The 19,808-nt window shown below is 38.7% G+C and overlaps 1 protein-coding gene across 8 annotated transcripts in view; it reads left to right on the plus strand.

The window, feature by feature from the left end:
• Positions 1–12,764: 12,764 nt before the first annotated feature.
• The window catches only part of GUCY1A1 (guanylate cyclase 1 soluble subunit alpha 1), a 60,852-nt gene continuing 53,808 nt past the window's right edge, over positions 12,765–19,808 (plus strand). For 2 of the 8 annotated variants that reach the window (XM_027600299.1, XM_027600308.2), the window contains exons 1-2: positions 12,765–13,020; positions 13,399–13,472. Coding sequence is in view for 1 of the 8 variants with exons in the window: in XM_027600307.2 (XP_027456108.1) it covers positions 13,296–13,472 (177 nt within the window). In the remaining 7 variants the exon portion in view is untranslated. Of the gene's footprint in view, positions 13,021–13,048; positions 13,473–13,847; positions 14,060–14,211; positions 14,431–17,060; positions 17,195–19,808 lie in introns of those variants that run through there. The other 6 variants (XM_027600300.2, XM_027600305.1, XM_027600304.1 and 3 more) reach the window with 6 other exon arrangements.

Here is a 19,808-nt window from a genome sequence, read left to right on the forward strand (position 1 = left end):
CTTCTGACAAATAAAGACCTTGCTGAAGGAGAAGCAATGATCACCTAATGGATGTCACAATAATACAAACCAGTGTACCTCTGACCTTCTCATGAAGAAAGCTGGGGTGCTGTGAAGAGAATCCCTACCCCTCTGCCCCACATGCAACTGAAACATTCTATAGTGGTTTGCCATTAGGGTATTCATTCAGATAATGTTTTCCTACTAGGAATTACAAACTTTAAACACTTTTTAAACCTTAAAAATATTTAAAAACATATTAAAAAGGTGTGTTAGTCCCTAAAAAAAATAAAAAATAAAAAAAATAAAATCTTCCTCTTCTCACCCTACTGCCAGTTCTCGCAAGATGATTTTGTTGAATATACAATTCTAAATTGGCAGCTCTTTTTCTCTTAGCACTTTCTAGCACCTTGAAGGTAATAACCTATTTTCTTCTAACCTCAATTGTTTCTGCGAAGAAACTAGCAAAATTGGCAGTCAACCTAATTGTCATTCCATTGTGGATGGTCCAAATTTTTTTCTGGTCACTTTGAAGATCTCTTTATCTTTTGTTTTGTCGTTTTATCAAATACTTCATGAACAGATTTTTTAAAATTGTATTTATCCTTTTTGAATTGTTAGACTAAGAAGAAGATGGGTGACTGAATTAAATTCTGGAAAACCTTAGCAGTTGTCCCTTTTAATATCACCTTCTACTAACTCTCTGCTCCTTCTTGGTAATATCCTTCATAAATCTTCACTCTCTCATATTTTCATCCAACTCATTTCCAAAAATGTGGTTTTTTCTTTAGATCTATTTTTTTTTAGTTTATTAATATTCTCTTCACTTTTACCTAATCTGCTTTTCAACTCTTCCAACAGAAGGGTTATTTTCAATCATTATATTTGTATTTCTGGAAGTTCCTTTTGGTTCTAGTTTCAAACGGGTCAAGTTTCATATTCTAGGTCCTTTCTGACACAATGACTGCATTTTGATGTATAAAATATATTAAACAGGGGAACCTGGGTGGCTCTGTCGATTAAGCATTTGTCTTTGGCTTGGGTCCTGATCTCGGGGTCCTGGGATCGAGTCCCGCATTGGGCTCCCTGCTCAGCGGGGAGTCTGCTTCTCCCTCTCCCTCTGCCTGTCCCCCCCTTGTGCTCTCTCTCTTTCTGAAATAAATAAATAAAATCTAAAGATATATATATATATTAAACATATTTATTTTATATTCTTCTTTGAATAATTTCTACTTTTGTAGTCTTTTTGTAGGTCTGACTTCTCATTTATTGAGTTCTCTCTATCACTTATGGTTGCATTTTCCCTCATGTATTTGGTGACTTCCTTATTATAGGCTTATTTTTCCTGGGACTTTATCTGTAGAAATTATTTGAAGACCTTCTTCAAAGTGGATTCCCCCCACTGAGGATTTACGCTTGCTTCTGCCAGATTCCTGCAGCCTTCCCAATGCACTACTACCACTTTATTTATTTATTTATTTTATTAACATACAATGTATTATTTGTTTCGGGGCTACAGGTCTGTGATTCATCAGTCTTACACAATTCACAGTGCTCACCACAGCACATACCCTCCCCAGTGTCCATCACCCAGCCACCCCATCCCTCCCACCCTGCTCCATTCCCGCAACCCTCAGTTTGTTTCCTGGGATTAAGAGTCTCTTATGGTTTATCTCCCTCTCTGGTTTCATCTTGTTTCATTTTTCCCTCCCTTTGCCTATGATCCTCTGTCTTATTTCTCAAATTCCTCCTATCAGTGAGATCATATGATACTTGTCTTTCTCTGATTGATTTATTTCACTTAGCATAATACCCTCTAGTTCTGTCCACGTCATTGCAAATGGCAAGATTTCATTTTTTGATGGCTGCATAATATTCCATTGTATATATACACCACATCTTCTTTATCCATTCTTCTGTTGATAGACATCTAGGCTTTTTCCATAGTTTGGCTATTGTGGACATTGCTGCTATAAACATTTGGGTGCACTTGCCCCTTTGGATCACTACATTTGTATCTTCAGGGTAAATACTCAGTGTGCACCACCACTTTAAACTAAAGGTTCTGCCTGCAGATGTTTAAGCCACCAAATCTGTATTCATTTCCAATCCCAAACTGTGGAAGTTCAGGCTTGGGATCAGGAATCCTTAGGAGAGACCTGTTTTCTACCCCCTGCTCCATTCTGAGTCAATATCTAATGAGAGAAAAAGTTCTTTGTGAAAACACCACCTCTAAGATTCCTATTACATGTGTTATCACTTCTTATTTGCGTTTGGTTTTGGCTTCTCAGTGCCCTGCACATGTTGCCCCATAACCCAGGTTCTGGCCTACCATGAATAGGCTCATGACCTCAAAACAACTGCCAACTACCGTGATTGCCTACCAGGGAAACCTTTCTTTCTCACTGCATCTGGTTTCAGCTTGTTACCCTTTCTGGACATCCAGCCTGGTTAAGCCCGAAAATCATGTTTAATTTTTTCTCTAGCATCATCCAGTGTTCTGTTATGGGAAGAGTTTCTAGGCACATCTGCTATGGTGTTGGAAAGGGAAGGCCTCCTTTTATTACTTGCATTACTTTTATAATCTGACCAAAATAGAATACTTTAAAAAGTAAGAAGAAAGGGATTTGGTAAGACATAATTTCCCTTAGGTAATATTGCCAACTATTTAAAGAAATTATTTTATAAATATAAATATAGACGCACAGCCGTAACTGTCATTTTCATCAAATGAGATTTCAACTAGTCTGCCTGTGCATAATTTGCCTTTTTTTTTTTAATGTCAAAACAGAGTTCTCTTTACTTTGAATCTGGAATCAATTTCTTTTTTTAATCCATGGCACAGGACATACCTTTTGGCCCCGTCTGGTGGGACTATCTTTTAAGAGCATCTTGGGCTCTCTGGCTGCTTTTTCTACTTTTGAGATCTATGTGCTTCACTTTTCCCAGAAGGAGAAAGATATGCGAAACACTCCTATAATCAAAGCTAGAAGAAAACAACTTGGCTTCGGAAGTAAATCGAAAACCAAAAGCAAAATTGACACCCATTCATTAGATGTTTCTGACACACACACTCATAGCTTATTAGCATAGCAAATCCCCAGTTGGTGAGTGTCCTGTGTTAGACTTAGGAAAACTACCAGGCCATGCTCTCACTGGGCTGCTTAGCGAGACGCATATTATTTTTCACACATCATCTTTTGTAGGTTTAAATTATAAAAGAGTAACAGAGGAAGCAAGACAAGGTTTTATGTGTTATGATATTTAAAAGGAGAGAGGGTGCTTTACTGACTTTTCATTTCATTTGCCATTATTTGAAAAATTACAAACATGGGGGTGTCTGGGTGGCTCAGTCGTTAAGCGTCTGCCTTCGGCTCAGGTCGTGATCCCGGCGTCCTGGAATTGAGTCCTACATCAGCCTGCTTCTCCCTCTCCCTCTGCCTGTTGTTCCCCCTACTTGTGTTCACTCTTTCTCTGTCAAATAAATAAATTTTAAAAAAATAAAAGAAAAATTACAAACATGGCTTTGCATGCAAAGAGCTCGCTTTTCTATAGGTCGGTAGGTCATGCTGCCTTGGAATATTTCTTTTTAAGATTTAAGGGCAACTAGATGTTCACATATTTATATTTGCATATAAAAATTCTCATTTTGATTAAATGCTTTCCTTTACAAATTATAGTCTATTAGGATGGTGATATTTTTAAACTCTATTTTAACTCAGCTCTACAGGAAACCCCTGAAATAGTATTGTCATCCTGTCGAGGAAGATTCTTGGGAGCTTGAACCACAGGAACCCTGGGGTCATTTCCACGTTCAGTGCCTAGACATAAAAAGTGTTAAAGAATTTCCAACTCTTTGTATAAGGCATTCGTTTAATCAATGATTACTTTTTAACATTCCCTGCCATGAAAGGAAGTAGGAACAACTCAACCTTTATGACTTTTGAAGAATTGGTAGAAAATTACCTGAGTGTATTTTCCTTAATAGTTTCTTCTGTAAGGTGCTTTGTTGAATAAAATTCCAATGCTTTGGCTACCTCTTCAGTAATCTGGCTAGCTTTGTCCTTCCCTTCTTTCCTTCCTTCTCTTTGTGTCTTTCTTTTACTTTTTATAAATACATAATTAAATGGAAACATACTACCCCTATTTAGTTAACCATTCTATTAAAAACTAAAGCTCTTGAAACTCATGTTCTCTGCTCCTTACTTGGCAGCTTAAACTCATGTCAAGCAAAGAATTTAAGAGAATATATAAACAGTTCGAAGTGCAAGTGCCGAAAACCCAAACCTATTACATAATTGTGTCAGGAATAGGTACCCGTCCAAGGAATTCTCAATAAGACAAATTTACTACCTTGAAATATCTGTTTCTCATACTCAGCCATCAGAATGATCTACAGGTGCTTGTCAAAATGCAGGTTCCTGGGACATACCAGTACCCAAAGAATTTGATTTAATATGTTTGCACTAGGACTCTTTACTTCACAAAATTAAGAAGCTCTTTGCAGGATAACCAGAGTGATTCATACCTCAGGATTACGAGCCAGATGGCCTGAGTCTGAGTCTTGCTTTTGCCACTTGCTAGCTATATGCTTTTGGGAAAGTTACTTAATCTTCCTATACCTCAATTTTTTTCATGTGTTAAGCAAATATAATAACAGTGCTTACCTCAAAGGATTACTGGAAGAAACGAATGACCTAATGCACATAGTACTTAGAACTGTTTGGCACATATTTAACTTTAACATCCTACCATGCCAACTATTATGATTCTTCTTGACCATTAAAATGTTAGAATTCCAGAAAAGAAGTCATTCATGCTTCTTTTAATGACTTTGATTGTGGATGTTGTTTTGAAATCAACTTCACTGAGATAAATTTACATACAATAAAATACACTCATTTTAAGCATGTAGTTCAGTGAGTTTTAATACATGTATATACTCTCATAACCACCACCACAATCATGATATAGAACATTTTTATGACCCAAAAATGTACCCCTTTGTTGGCATCTTCCTATCCTGGCTCCCAGCAACTGCTATTCTCCCCTCGGTCATTACAGATTAGTTTTGCCCTTTCTTGAATTGCATATAAATGGAATCATGCAGTATGTATACTTTTATGTCTCCCCCCCCCGCCCCCAGCACAATGTTTTTGAGATTCAGCCTTGTGATTCCATGTATTAGCAGTTTCTTCTTTTCTATTGCTGAGTGGTGTTCCATTATACGAATATACCATAATTTGCTCATCCATTCACCTGCTGCTGGATATTTGAGTTGTTTCCAGTTTGAGGCTATTACAAATAGTCCAAATAATCTTTTTGGAAGCTGGCATTCGTTTTCCTATTTAAAAAATAGAAAAGTAAAAGGCCCAGGAAACAGAATCTCTCTCTATATGGTCAATTATTTTGGAAAGCCTAGAAATCCTGTAAAAGCAGGGCAGGGGGCGGGGAATAAGCTAGAGTAGAAACAGCAATAGTGAAAACTAAGTGTGTTTTGAGCTAAGTTACAATGAGAGATTAACCATAGCTATGGACTTTTTGTTTTGTTTTTATAGACATCATATCTTTGTAGGGCTGAACTGTTCCTTTTAGATGTGTCAATTTTTACTCATGGGAAATATTTGTTACTGGGTAGAGTTACACTCAATAGATATCTTTATTAAGTTTTTCAAGTCTTTGTTTTGCGGTATCCTAATCCATTCATCTTAAGGACTTCCATGTCAATGTCTCCATTCTACATTTTCTTTTTGATTTCCTGAAGTCAACAGCAGTAAATATATCGAGGTCTATAGACTACCATTTTGGCCTCCTTTCAAAACACAATTCTTGGAATACTACTGGTGCTGTGTAATGATATCAGGGCTAAAAAAGTCAATATGACTATAGTACTTTGGGACATAAAATTAAAATATGGGGATCTGCCATATCAGTATGTTCTGCAGATTTTTCAAATACAAGAATCGATAAAGCCTCTCCATTTTCACCCAAGTATAAGGACATTACGTTTACCTGGAAAAGGATGGCATGGCATCTTTCGCAGGCTGGATAAACTGAAGATTTCCTAAATCACCAATCCTGGTTCTGTTTTTGTTTAATGGTTCTTCTTTTCAATTTCTCTTTCCTCCCACATTTTATAGTAAGTGGCAAGAAAAACCCAAGGCACGCCTTCCAACACTTTGTTTATATAGTAATAGTGCTTACCTCAATGTCCAGATTCCTCCTTTCTGGTACCTGCAGACTATAATTCAGCTAAGTTTCCTGCCATATTGCTTTTCCTCCAGTTTCCATCAACAGATACCTCATTTCCAGCTATGTCGTCCCTGGCAGCACTTTTAACATCATAATTCAACCAGCAGTCAGATCATGACACATTATGTATTCTTTAGAATGATACAGGCTCTCTCTACCATGCTTCCACTTCTCTACCATGTTTTGGAGTCCTTGCTAACAGAGTTAACATACATATGTTCACTGACAGTGCATTCAAAGCAACCTAGGCTTTTTAAAAACCGTGCTCCACAAAATTCTTCCAGGATTTGCCATTGCCCCATTTAAAGCTACCTTCACACTTCTAGGTATTTGTTACAATAGCACCTCATGCTCCAGTACCAAAATCTGTATTCATTTCCCATTGCTGCTGTAACAAACAATCGCAAACCTAGTTGCTTAAAGCAACACAAACTGAGACTCTGAAATGAGTCTCACGAGATTAAAATCAAAGTGTTGGCAGGGCTGCTTCTTTTCCGGAGGCTCTCAGGGAGAATAGGTTTTCCAGCCTTATCCAGTTTCTAGAGGCTGCACACATGCTTTGGTAAGACCTTTGCATCATCCAAGCCAGTGATTCCTGGGCAAGTCTTTCTCACGTTGCATGACTCTGACTCTGACCCTGAATCTCTTGCCTCCATTTTTCATTTATAATGACCCTTGTGATTACAGTGCACCCATATGGATAATCTGGGGTAATCTTCCCCATCTCAAGGTCAGTTGATTAACAATCCTAATTCTATGTGCAACCTTAACTTCCGCTCGCCATGTGCCTTGTAACATAACATAGTCGTAGTTTTCAGGGGTGGCATGGGCACCTTGGGGCAGGGAGGGCACATTATTCTATTTACTGATAACAAACACCATCAGTTTGAGAAAACAGTGAACATTTCTGTCATCATTAGAATCTCTTAGAGTCCAAACTGCTTCATAAATATCGATACCAAGATACCAGGATGAGAAATTTAGGGACCCCTACTCTACATGGTCTGCTTTTCCTAATTGAAACTTCACATTCTTTTTTTTTTAAGATTTTATTTATTTATTTCTCAGAGAGAGAGAGAGCCCACAAGCAGGGGGAGCAGAAGGCAGAGAGAGAAGCAGTTTCCCTGCTGAGCAAGGAGCCTGATGCGGGGCTCGATCCCAGGACCTTGAGATCATGACCTGAGCAGAAGCCAGATGCTTAGCCAAGTGAGCCACCCAGGCATCCCAAAACTTTACATTCTAAAAGAGACATTTTAGAGTACTAACATGATCCCAGTAATGACAAGTTACCAATGTGAAGTTTATCTAACTAGTTGTATTTAAAACAAATTGAAAGTAAATCACCTTAAGAAGAAAAGGAGGAAAAAAAGAGTCATAAAGAGGAAAAAGATAATGAAGTTATCTTTCTTGTGTTTGACAAGTTATCCCTATTTGATAAACAGTACAGTCAAGTCGTTTGTCTGTTTGCTAAAAAAATAAAGTGAGGTTCTGTCCCTGACATATTAAAAAACTATACAATAATGTTCAATGTTTCTCATATCTTTCCCTCCTGCTTCATTGCTCCCATCCTCATTTCTCTCACAATTCCCTTTGGTTTATGAATTTGTGTTTGGTTTATGAATTAGACCAAGAAGCCAGTAGAGATAAATCTATTAGTCCCATACTTTATGTAAATCGATTTGGTAATAAACATCACAGAAAAACAAAAAAGAAGAAGCTGGTCCTAAAAATCTCTAGGTTTAAACACATTCATACAACCTGTTTCCAAGTCTAGCATACTTAATGCATTGATATTAGATCAGTGTTTCTGAAACTTTAATATGCATAGGCATCAACTGAAGATTTTGTTAAATAAATATTCTGATTCCATAAATTTGGAATGAGGTTCATAACTCTATATTTCTGGCAGAAGGAAGGTCATGCCAATGCTGCCAATATGCAGACCACACTCTTGAGTAGCAAGGAGTGAGAGCACATCACTGGTTGCCATTGTCATTTGCAAGTGTGAAAAGAATAAACATTTGAATGGTTTTTGTGCCATTGTCAATTGTGGGCACAGGAAAAAACAAAGCATTGAGAAGAAAAACTGAGCTTTTCTGACAAAGCTGACAGGACTACCAAGGATTGCTTTAACTCAATACTTGTCCTTGTAATATTTTTTATTAAGTTGTCATGACAAATTTCCTATTCTCAATAAAGTGGAAGCAAGTGGGTATTAACCCATACATTATCTATAAGATGGAAGAATGGACCTGGAAGACGGTGAAATACTCATATATTCATTCATCCACTCGACAGTAATTTTACTGAATTTCTCTTATGAACCATGTTCATTGCTTGGCACTTAGTCTGCAAAGATTACTTCTCTAACATCAAGAAAACTCTTAGCACTTTTTCAGGGCATATCAAACATCTAGATTAGAACATGTGCTTCATGATCACCCGATACCCTAGATTGGTTACTTTTCCCACATACCATATTGCCTGACAGTCACAAAGTTTGGGAGAAGGAGAATACAAGCACTCTCTAGCTGAGAGTCTGTCCTTGGTAAAACTGAGTAGCCTGGAACAGAGATTACTGAGGTTAAATGTAGTACTTGTGAAGGACTTCGGTGTGCTATGGGTTATGAAGATGGTGAAGACAGAAATGAATGAGTTAAGCAAGTCATGTTCCAGGATGAAAGGAATATTGACAAGAGTAAAGGAACACAAAAACAAAAACACAGATTTTATGCAAGCCTACATGGCATGCAACTGGAGGACAGTCCAATGGGGCCATCTGGCCCCAACTGATCTTTCTACTTTATCTTCCTAGACTTTTTTTTTTTCATTTACTTCATATTTCTATCTGTTGGCATCACCCTCTGTGTTTTGAATATTGGCCTTCATGCCTTCCCACCTCCATGCCCTTGTTCACAAGTTTCCCTTTGCCTGAAAACAAAACAAAACAAAGAAAAATCTCCTCTGATTAAGGAGTCAATCCCATTTACAATTGCACCCAAAACCATAAGATACCTAGGAATAAATCTAACCAAAGAGGCAAAGAATCTGTATTCAGAAAACTATAGAACACTCATGAAAGAAATTGAGGAAGACACAAAGGAATGGAAAAACCTTCCTTTCTCATAGATCGGAAGAACAAATATTGTGAAGATGTCAATGCTACCTAGAGCAATCTACACATTTATTGCAATCCTTATCAAAATACCACCAACTTTCTTTCACAGAACTGGAACAAATAATCCTAAAATTTATATGGAACCAGAAAAGACCCCGAATAGCCAGAGGAATGTTAAAAAAGAAAAGCAAAGCTGGCAGCATCACAATTCCAGACTTCAAGCTCTATTACAAAGCTGTAATCATCAAGACAGTATAGTACTGGCACAAAAACAGACACATAGATCAATGGAACAGAATAGAGAACCCAGAAATGGACCCTCAATTCTGGTCAATTAATCTTTAACAAAGCAGGAAAGAATATCCAATGGAAAAAAGACGGTCTCTTCAACAAATGATGTTGGGAAAATTGGACACCCACATGCAGAAGAATGAAACTGGACCATTTTCTTACACCATACAGAAAAATAGACTCAAAATGGATGAAAGACCTAAATGTGAGAGAGGAATCTATCAAAATCCTAGAGAGAACACAGGTAGCAACCACTGTGACCTCAGCCACAACTTCTTCCTAGACACATCGCCAAAGGCAAGGGAAGCAAGGGCAAAAATGAACTATTGGGACTTCATCAAGATAAAAAGCTTTTGCTCAGCAAAGGAAACAGTCAACAAAACCCAAAGACAACAGACAGAATGGGAGAAGATATTTGCAAATGTCTTCTCAGATAAAGGGCTAGTATCCAAAATCTAGAAAGAACTTATCAAACTCAACACTGAAAGAACAAATGATCCAATCAAAAGAAATGGGCAGAAGACTTGAACAGACATTTCTCCAGAGAAGACATCCAAATGGCCAACGGACACATGAAAAAGTGCTCAACATCCCTCGGCATCAGGGAAATGCAAACCAAAAGCACAATGACATACCACCTCACACCAATCAGAATGGCTAAAATTAACAAGTCAGGAAACGAGAAAGGTGAACCCTCCTACACTGTTGGTGGGAATTCAAGTTGGTGCAGCCACTCTGGAAAACAGTTTTGAGATTCCTCAAAAAGTTGAAAATAGAGATACCCTATGACCCAGCAATTGCACTACTGGGTATTTACCCCAAGGATACAAATGTAGTGATCCAAAGGGGCACCTATACCCCAATGTTTATAGCAGCAATGTCTACAATAGCCAAACTATGGAAAAAGCCCAAATATCCATTGACAGATGAATGGATAAAGAAGAGGTGGTATATATTTATATGGTGGTGATATATATATATATATATATATATATATATATAAGTGTGTGTGTGTATATATATATACACACACAATGGAATACTACTCAGCCATCAAAAAAAATGAAATCCTGCCATTTAAAACGATGTGGATGGAACTAGAGGGAATTATGCTAAGTGAAATAAGTCAATTAGAGAAAGACAATTATCATATAATCTCACTCATGTGTGAAATTTAAGAAACAACACAGAGGATCATAGGGGAAGACAGGAAAAAATAAAACAAGATGAAATCAGAGTGGGAGACAAACCATAAGAGACTTTTAATCATAGGAAACAAACTGAGGGTTGCTGGAGGGGAGAGGGGTGGGGGGATGGGGTAACTGGATGAAGGACAATAAGGAAGGCACGCAATGTAATGAGCACTGGGTATTATTTGAGACTGATGAATCACTGATCTTTACCTTTGAAACCAATAATACGTTATATGTTAATTAATTGAATTTAATTTAAAAAAAATTTAAAAAAACAGAAAAATCTCTTCTATTTCATCTTTCATAGTGGCCAAATTTTTAAGTACTAACTCTAATGCTGCTCCATTATAAAGTATTTCTATCAGAAGATATTTCTTCTTCCTCTGAGCTTTCACATCATTGAATTTATTTTTAAAAAATAGTAAGAGGTCCTCTTTCAATTATGCTGTCCACTGAAAGAAAGCCAACCTCATGGTAGGTTAGTCAATGCCTTATTCATTGTCTCCCTGAGGACTATAGCCTGGTACAGTGTTTCAGATTGCTCTGAAGAACTGCTTCAAAGCTTGTGAGCTACAGGGGATTATAGATACAAAAGAGAAAGGGTACATACCCTTTGTTCTTCAAATACTTGCACATCACAAGTTATAATTCAGTTGCAAAAATATATATACAGTTGTAAAATGTACTACAGTTGTAAATATAATACAGTTTTTAAAATAATGGTTTTTCTGCTTTCTAAATAGACACAAGAAAGACCCTTAGGTCATCTTTTATTTTTTTCCTCTAGGTCATCTTAATACATTATGTTTCTATTATATCTGATTGTTTAAAAATATTGTTTGCATGCCTCTACTTAACTGATTTTCCAGTTCTTCCTGTTCTTGATTTTTCCTTGAGATCACCTGAGACAATCACACAAGGCTGACATAGTCACCTACTGCAATTTTAGTGCACAGTGCATCACTGGGTATTTATTTTTACTTTTTATTCTAGGTCTTAAATTCTAAGAGCTGTGAGGACAAACGCCTACTGACTTAAGACATTAACATGGGTTGGGTGTAGAGGAGGAGAATGTTTCAGAGATGGCAGAACCAAAAAATGCCAATTTATAGCTCTGAACTTTTGCCTGATACTAAGGCAAAGTTTACTTAAATGCTTTTTTTTCAAATTTAAATTCTTTTTTCCCCCTTCTTTGCTTATTCTCACTCATGTTTGCCATGAGGAGAACATAGTACACAAGGCTGGGAGAAAATTTTGCAAATGTGGTGAGCCTAACACGGGACCAGATCATGTGCTGTATGTTGCAAGAAATATAAGAATTTCAGATAACCATGAACGATTTGTTTCAGAGTTCCTGGGTTTGAAGAAGGATCACATAATAATCAGGATTAATTATGAATTCACAATGAAACAGCATAATGAGATTTTTTTTAAGTCAGGAAACTGACTCAAAATCAATGTCAGAACTTATTTTTCTGTGCTGGAATTCTTTCTCGCTCTCTTTCTCTCTCTCTCTCTCTCTCTCTCTCTCACACACACACACACACACACACACACACACACACACAAGAAATAAATGCACTGAACCAAGCAGAATTAGGACTTTACTGGAAAGATGTGTAAGCTTTGCAATCGCAGAATTGCATTTGCAAAGGCGTAGATTGGTTTTAAACCTGTAAACCAGGACAAGAAAACCGTCCGTGCGGTACTAACTTCTGAGCAGAAATGTTGGGGGTTTTAACTACTGTAAACGATAGTTTTTCTGGACCAGTGTGTACTGGAGATTTTTTTTTTTTTCTAAGTGAGCCAAATTTTCCTTAAGTTCCCTCCCTTTTTTTTTTTTTTTTGTTTCTCTTCCTTTGTCCCCGTCCCTTCTCCCTGTCTCCACACAGTGACTGCTGGGATGGCGATTGGGCGGCTGGAGAGGCCAGGACTCAGTTCCCCTGCCCTAGTCTGAGCGTAGTGGGTGGGACTCCAACACAGAGAGCTGATTTTTCCAAAGCAGGTTTCTATGCAGTTTTCCGACACTTTGGCTGCGCTAAATCCGAGGCAAAAGGCAAAGAGCAGCCGGGGAGCCGCCCCAGGCGACCGACACCTGCAGGGGGAGAGGGGGCGGGGAGCGTCACGAGCATCGGCGGGACCCAGACCCTGAGTGACCTCACCATGGTGCGTTTTAGTCGCTACTTTCTTTTTCAGTCTTTCGGTGCTGGGAAGGGGAAGGATTCTGAAAAGAACTTGAATGCCGTAGGGAAAGGGATTATAAGGGATCCTTTGGAGTCATCAGAAGAGAGAGAGATAACGGAGACAGGGCGGAACCACGGCCAGAGCTGATTGAGTGTTTGGGAGCAGAGCGGGAATCCGGTTTGCGAGGCACGTCGCGTCCCGCCCAGCCTGTTGAGCAGGTAGACCGGAGTGAGCCCAAGTGTGAATACCGCGGTCGCATGTTTGGTGGCTGCGCTCGCGCCCCGACTGACAGGTGCGGCTGCAGGGTCCCTCTCCCGCTCACCCTCCTGTCCTTGACGCCCACTCTCTCTGCGTTCGCAGTGGGGATTTGCCAGGCGCACCCTGGAGCTGCCGGAGATCCGGAAACGCAGCCGCGAGGTCTGCGAAGCCATCAAGTAAGTGGTCTCTGAGTGCCCACGCGGCTCGGGGCTCCCCAGAGAGGCAGTCCTTCTCCCCCGGCCCCTGGCCTGGGCTCATCCCCCTTCCCCTCGCTAGGAAGACTTACGCGCGCTCCCAGCTGCTCAGCCCCTGGGGGCCGGGGACCGGTTCCCACGCCGGGGAGGAGCGGGGGAGCAAAGGTGACGGCGCCCGGGGGGCCCGGCTCAGGGCCCGGGGGAGCTGCGGGGCCCGAGGGAAGAGGACTGACGGGGGTGGGCGCCGGGCCGCGCAGCGCCCGCGGCGGCGCTCGGAGAGCCGGGGCGTGAGAACGCTCGGGGCGCGCTGGGGCCGCTGCTCTCCCACGGCCGGGGCGCCGGGGCCTCGGGCGCACGCGAGGGCCAGCTGCGGCAGCAAAGGGCCGCCGGGACCTGAGAGCCGGCCGGGGCTCGAGGCCGCGCCCGGGCTTCACCGCAACTTCACCCCGCCGGCTGCTGCGTAGGCGAGCGATTCGCCCTTTTAGAGAGCAAACAGCTGCGATCGCTCGATTGCTTAGAGAAAGCATCCAGCAAACTTCCAGCAGGGCTGCTCGGGGCTGGACCCAAGAGTAAGAGAGAGAGAGAGAGAGAGAGAGAGAGTGTGTGTGTGTGTGTGTGTGTGTGTGTGTGTGTGTGTGTGTGTACGCGCGCGGTCTAATTTGGCAGACCAATTTTCTGTTCTCATTATGACTGCAGCACTTGGGGAGATGGGGAGATGGTGAGCAGGGGATCACAACCGTCTCTGCGCGTCGCGTCTGTGCTTGCACCCTGTGCTCACCGAGCTGAGCAGCCTCACAGTGGCATTTGTGTGAGGGGCTGCCTTGCATCGTGGTCATGTGATTTCAGGCTATGGATTTCGTGCGTCTTTCTTTTGCTCACTTTTATCCTACGGTTCTTCATTTTGCAATGGATGAAGTTTGTATCTTCTGAAGTAATCCAGGTTGTACCTCTCCCTTAATGGTAACCGGTCAGAGGCACCTTGTTTCCAACATACTGAAAACTCATCTGAGTTTTAAATACAACAGGCCATATTGTGTGTGTGTGCGTGTGTGTGTGTGTGTGCGCGCGCGCGCGCGCGCTCGCATTTATTTTGTATCAGTAGGGATTTTTCAGGGTCAGTCTTCTGATGGTGATATCGTTAAATGTCTACCTACTTACTTGAACTAGTCTTGGTGAGAATATCATTAACCCTCTGGTTACATACATAAACGTCCAAGCGCTTAATGGTAGAGACTTTTATATCTTAGTTCATAATGTGGAAGTTATCTGTTGCTTTTCCTAAAATGGCTATATTTCTCTTCAAGAGTGGTCATGTCAGGTGCTATACTATGAAGAGTGGTAAAAAATCAGTAACAATAAAAATATAACAACAATATGAAAATCTAAAATTCCAAAGCAAACTTTAATATGTCAGAAAGCTGTATAAGCTTTATTATTCTTTGAGTGAGATTGTCTGTGTAGTCTGTGTTCTGCTAAATTATTAAACAACTGGGTCGGTAGATCTTCTTCAAGGAGTCATGAAGCCCCTGATATTGTATTTAAACATTTGAGTCGCTGCATTTTTAGGGCGATAGTCCAGAGTTCTCAGATATCCAAAGGGATCTTTGACCCAATAGAAAAATAACCACAAAGTTAAAATATATGAGCTTTACTTTTTCTTGTCAAAACAATAGGCTTTCTACATAAAGCCTGCAGACATAAAATGGTAGGAAAATTTCTAGAATAACTCCTGTTATAATAATTAAACATTTCATATAAGATAGGCCCACTTGTATGTTTTTAAATGTATCAGGAATCTTAGGTAGGGGAACTTTATTTAGTAGAAATTTGTGATGAATATATAGGTACATTCTGTTTCTTCGGCTGTAAGATCTCTTTCTAGTATGACATAGAAAATAAAAATTGTATTTTTCACTATTTGAAACCCAACAGAAATATAAAGTACTTATAGTTGGTATGCTGTTTCAAAGTGTGTGAATATAAATTATCCCTTAAAAGCCATGTTTTTAGATGTCCACGTATAGTATATCTAAGATAGTTTTCTGTCATTTAGAGAATGTGGAAGAAAATATAAAGGTATTTGACTTATATCTGGCAGCATCAAAGGAAAAAGAAATGTGGGAAACTTCATAAGTCTTAGTCCTTATATTTCTTATAACTATGGTTTATGAAACAATCTTATTTTAAGGCATTATTTAGGAAAAACTGTTTTAATATGGCACTAAAAACTAAAGAAATGATAACTAAAGTGAAATTATTTCTATTATGAATATATCAATAAAATATTTTTGTGCCTAAATGTCAACTGTTATGTCATAGATATTTTTCAAACAAAAAGACTTAAATCTTTAGTTAATACCAGGTTTGTTTGTTTTTTATAAATTAAGATTGGATAACCTTGAATTTTGTCAGAAATCATATCAGGGAAATTAAATCCTGTATTTACATTTGTAACAATTAATAATGACTGTAGGGGGAAAATGTTTATTTTTTTAATAGTATCAGTACCGAAAAAATCTCTAGTTAAAAATCAAATTAGCCTCAAGAATTAATTTCTCCAGGTAAGGAGAAGTAGAAAGCTAAAACAGTATTTGAGTAAATCAAAAAATATGTTACTGGTGGGAAAATTTTTTGGAGGAAATTAGTTATTGAGAATATTTTCTGTATGTCAGATTTGCCAGTAAGTTGCTTAGCTTCTCTTTTTTTTGCTGGGGTAAATAACTTTTATGGCACTGATTTTTATACCATTTAATTATAGATATTCACCCAAGCTACTTTTCTTAAATACTACTAATTACTTTTCTGTATATTTGTAGAAAGATCTTTTTCTTCGTAAAATATCAATAATTTTAGTTTTTAGTCTCTAAACCATCTAGATTTATTCAGTAGGTATTTGTTAGGTGCCTATGCAATAGTTTTGAGCATTTCTACCTTGACCTGATACAAGAAGAGTTTTTGACAATTTTTAGGTTTTTATATGAACAAATTTGGCTGTCCATGGACTACTCGACTTATTTGGGGTTGCAATAATGTTTGGCTATCCTGAATCACATTTGCTTTTCTTATTTCTCTCAAACCGTTTAGAAGTGTCTGACCTATTTCATATTTTTTTCTCTCTCCTGGGTTCAGACCAACAGATTTTCTCTTCCTATAGTCATGAGGGTTATAGAGCATGAATAGAATTATTTGCAAGGAGTGAAGAGCTTTGGGTAAGCTCCCTCCTCAGCCTACAGTAGGAAAGAATGATTACCTTATAAAACTTGAGGGTCTCTGGGGCATGATTACCCCTTTCCACAAAAATGTGATTTTCACTGCTTGTAGTTACTCATATCACTTACCGGAAATGCTCTGGCAATTAATACTTGTTTTATAATATGAACCCTCCCTTTCAGAAAATCAAAGGCTATTTAATTAACTCACCACATACCACCACCTCCTACTCACCATAGTAAGAATTAGCAAGAAGCCAACAGAAGACAATGGCTTTGGGAGTGAACACCCGGGGGGGGGGGGGGGAAGGAAGTTGGGCAGACCAAAAAAAACTTCTTAATCCTGAATTTTTTTTTCCAGGTCTGACCTATCTACATGTCTCCTTTCTCTATGTGGCATTACATTAAAAATACCTGTAAATATGTCTATATTGCCTACCGAACTCAGATCTCTTTCAGGATACTCATCACTGGATCCACAGTACCTGGCACATAGTAGGTGTCTAAGAAGATTAATTGTGTTGTCTTTGTAATTACTGAATTAAGGGTTTTTTTTATGCCTTGATGCTATAAATTATTCTGTTCAAGAATACGATTTTTTAAAGAAATATTTGTTTTGCACTGATGCTCAATGGAATATTATGGTCTTGATCATCCAGAGACATTGCTGTGCTCGTCTCTCATTTGGCTTTCAGCCTGTTCAGAACTGCTTGTAAACTTACTTCTTTCACCATCGTCCAATAACCCTTTGTTTTTTTAAATTTACATCTTTCACTTGTGTTACCCTGTGCTTTTTGACCTCCTGAACATTCGACTTTCCTTAGGAATCTAAAATAATGGAGGTTTTCATCAGCTGTCATTGTTCAGGGCTTCATTCAACATCGACGGATTCAGCTTTCACAGGACCATAACCTGCTCGACCTCCCTCTGGGAGTCCGCTGGTATTCACCCACTTGGGCCTTCTCATCACTCAGGATTGTCCTGGCTGAACGAAAAGCTAAGCATTTCATAGTCTTTCTTACCAACAACCTCTTATCCCTCCCCTAATTCCACTCACTCATCACTACCCAACACCCTTCTCTCCCATTATTGTTTGTTGGCTGCCCCCAATTTTCTCATGTTTTCCTCTTTACTTACCACACTCATCTTGAACAGCAATGTCAACTCTGTTTCAGACTTCAGATCTCTTGCCACTAGAGCTACCAGAATCTGATTCACTCTAACTTCAGCTTAAGAGATGGTTAACAGTGCTAAGAAGTTAGTTTATCCTCTCTTGGATAATTCCATATCAAATTCTCTCATAGTATGAGCAAGTCTCCTCATAATACTTGTTCCAGATTTTTCTAGGTTTTCCATCTGCCCACATTAGCCTTACTCTTTTCACTCTTAGCAGATGACCTTATTTCCATATTCACAGAGAATATTAAGACCAATTTAGGCAAATCATTTATCAAGATTCATCTGGAACTTAGGAGGCATTTCTTTATTTGACCCGTCCTGAGCATAAGAACTCTTTTCTTATATTGAACAATACTAGTTATCTTCTGTGATATTCATATCCTGATTATTACCTCTTAGAGTACTTACACAAAATGCTTTTATATATGACAACTCTTGTGTCTCTATTGGTACTATCCAGTTCCCTCAACTCATCCTTATTTGACATGCCTTGAAAGTCTCATTATCATCAGGGAATTTCTCTTTTGGATGCACTCCTGTTTTTCTTAAAGTGTGGACCCTAGAGCTGAACATAGATGAGCGGACTGCTATCATTAGATATACCTGGCTAAGTCCTCTGGATATCGTATAATAAATCATCCTAAAACCTAATATGTTTTTCCCCCACTTTTTTTTTTTGCATCCACACTGCATTGTTTAATTATGCATCTTTTTGTCCGTACTCTTCTGCAGATATATTTCTCCTCAGTTGTACATTTGGCCACTTGAGTTGGGGCTTTTAAAAATACTTACTGCAATTAAATGTAATCTTTACCTTTAGTTAGTCTATTGTTCCAGAAGGTCAAGGTATCTTTGGATTCTGATTCCTTGATAAAGATTAGCCATTCTTCCCAATTTAGTGGCATTAATAGATTTGATTAGGATACAATTAAGATCTTCATCCAAGTAACTGCAAAATGCTGAACTGGAAGAATATCTGGCACAATCCTAGATCCTAGACACCTTCTTCTTGCTTTACATTAGTCTATGAATTACTAGTCCTCTTTATGAGGATGTCCAGCCAAATATATCATCAATATCTCTTTCTTGGAGTTTACATTCCTTTGTGTAGCCCAAGAATATACTGTGACAGACTTGGTCAAATTCCTTGGGAAAATGCATTTCTACTTTCTGCAGAATAGATACCAAGTTATTATTTTTATATAATGATATGCTCCCTGCGATGTTCACTAGCTTGGAGGTAACAACACATCACATTTTGAATACTCACATACCATAGTTTTACAGATCTCTTGGGAATCATGCCTGGAATGAATGTCAAGTTCTCTAGGCTGGAGTTGATGGAATCACCTTCTCTATTTTGAAAATTGAGACAATGGCTGGATTCTTCCTTCTCTATCAACGCTTCTCTTCATTGTAATATTTTTAAAGATGATTTTAACTATTCCCTTATTTCATCCACAAATGCTTTCAGTACTTCGTCATGCAGTTTCTTCACATGAATAGATTTAAACTCATTTAGAACATTTCATATCGTTCTATACCTTGGGCCTTAAATTTATTACTTTGATTTTGGTCTTCTTTTGCCAGTATGAATATTATTTTCTTGAGGAATGGAGATGAAACAAAACAAAAATAGAGTAATTCTGCTTGACCAGTCCTGTGCCATCATTTGAATTTCCTCACGTCCCCCTCAAGTCCTTGAACTCTTCCTATGCCAATATAAATGCCATTATCTCCACTTTATCTGAAAGATAAATTAAAAGATTTAAAAGAACTTTTTTTTGATTTTGTAATTTTTGAAAGCTTTGGCTTATTTTATATTTTATGACACTCTTCTCAGAGGCTCAGTCACTTTTGTGTACTTCATGCAATAAAGTTTATTAAGGATTGTGTTCGTCACTGAGCGACATACAACACAGTTTATGAC

The sequence above is a fragment of the Zalophus californianus genome, chromosome 2, assembly GCF_009762305.2.
Source record: "Zalophus californianus isolate mZalCal1 chromosome 2, mZalCal1.pri.v2, whole genome shotgun sequence".
NCBI classification, from domain to species: Eukaryota; Metazoa; Chordata; class Mammalia; order Carnivora; family Otariidae; genus Zalophus; species Zalophus californianus.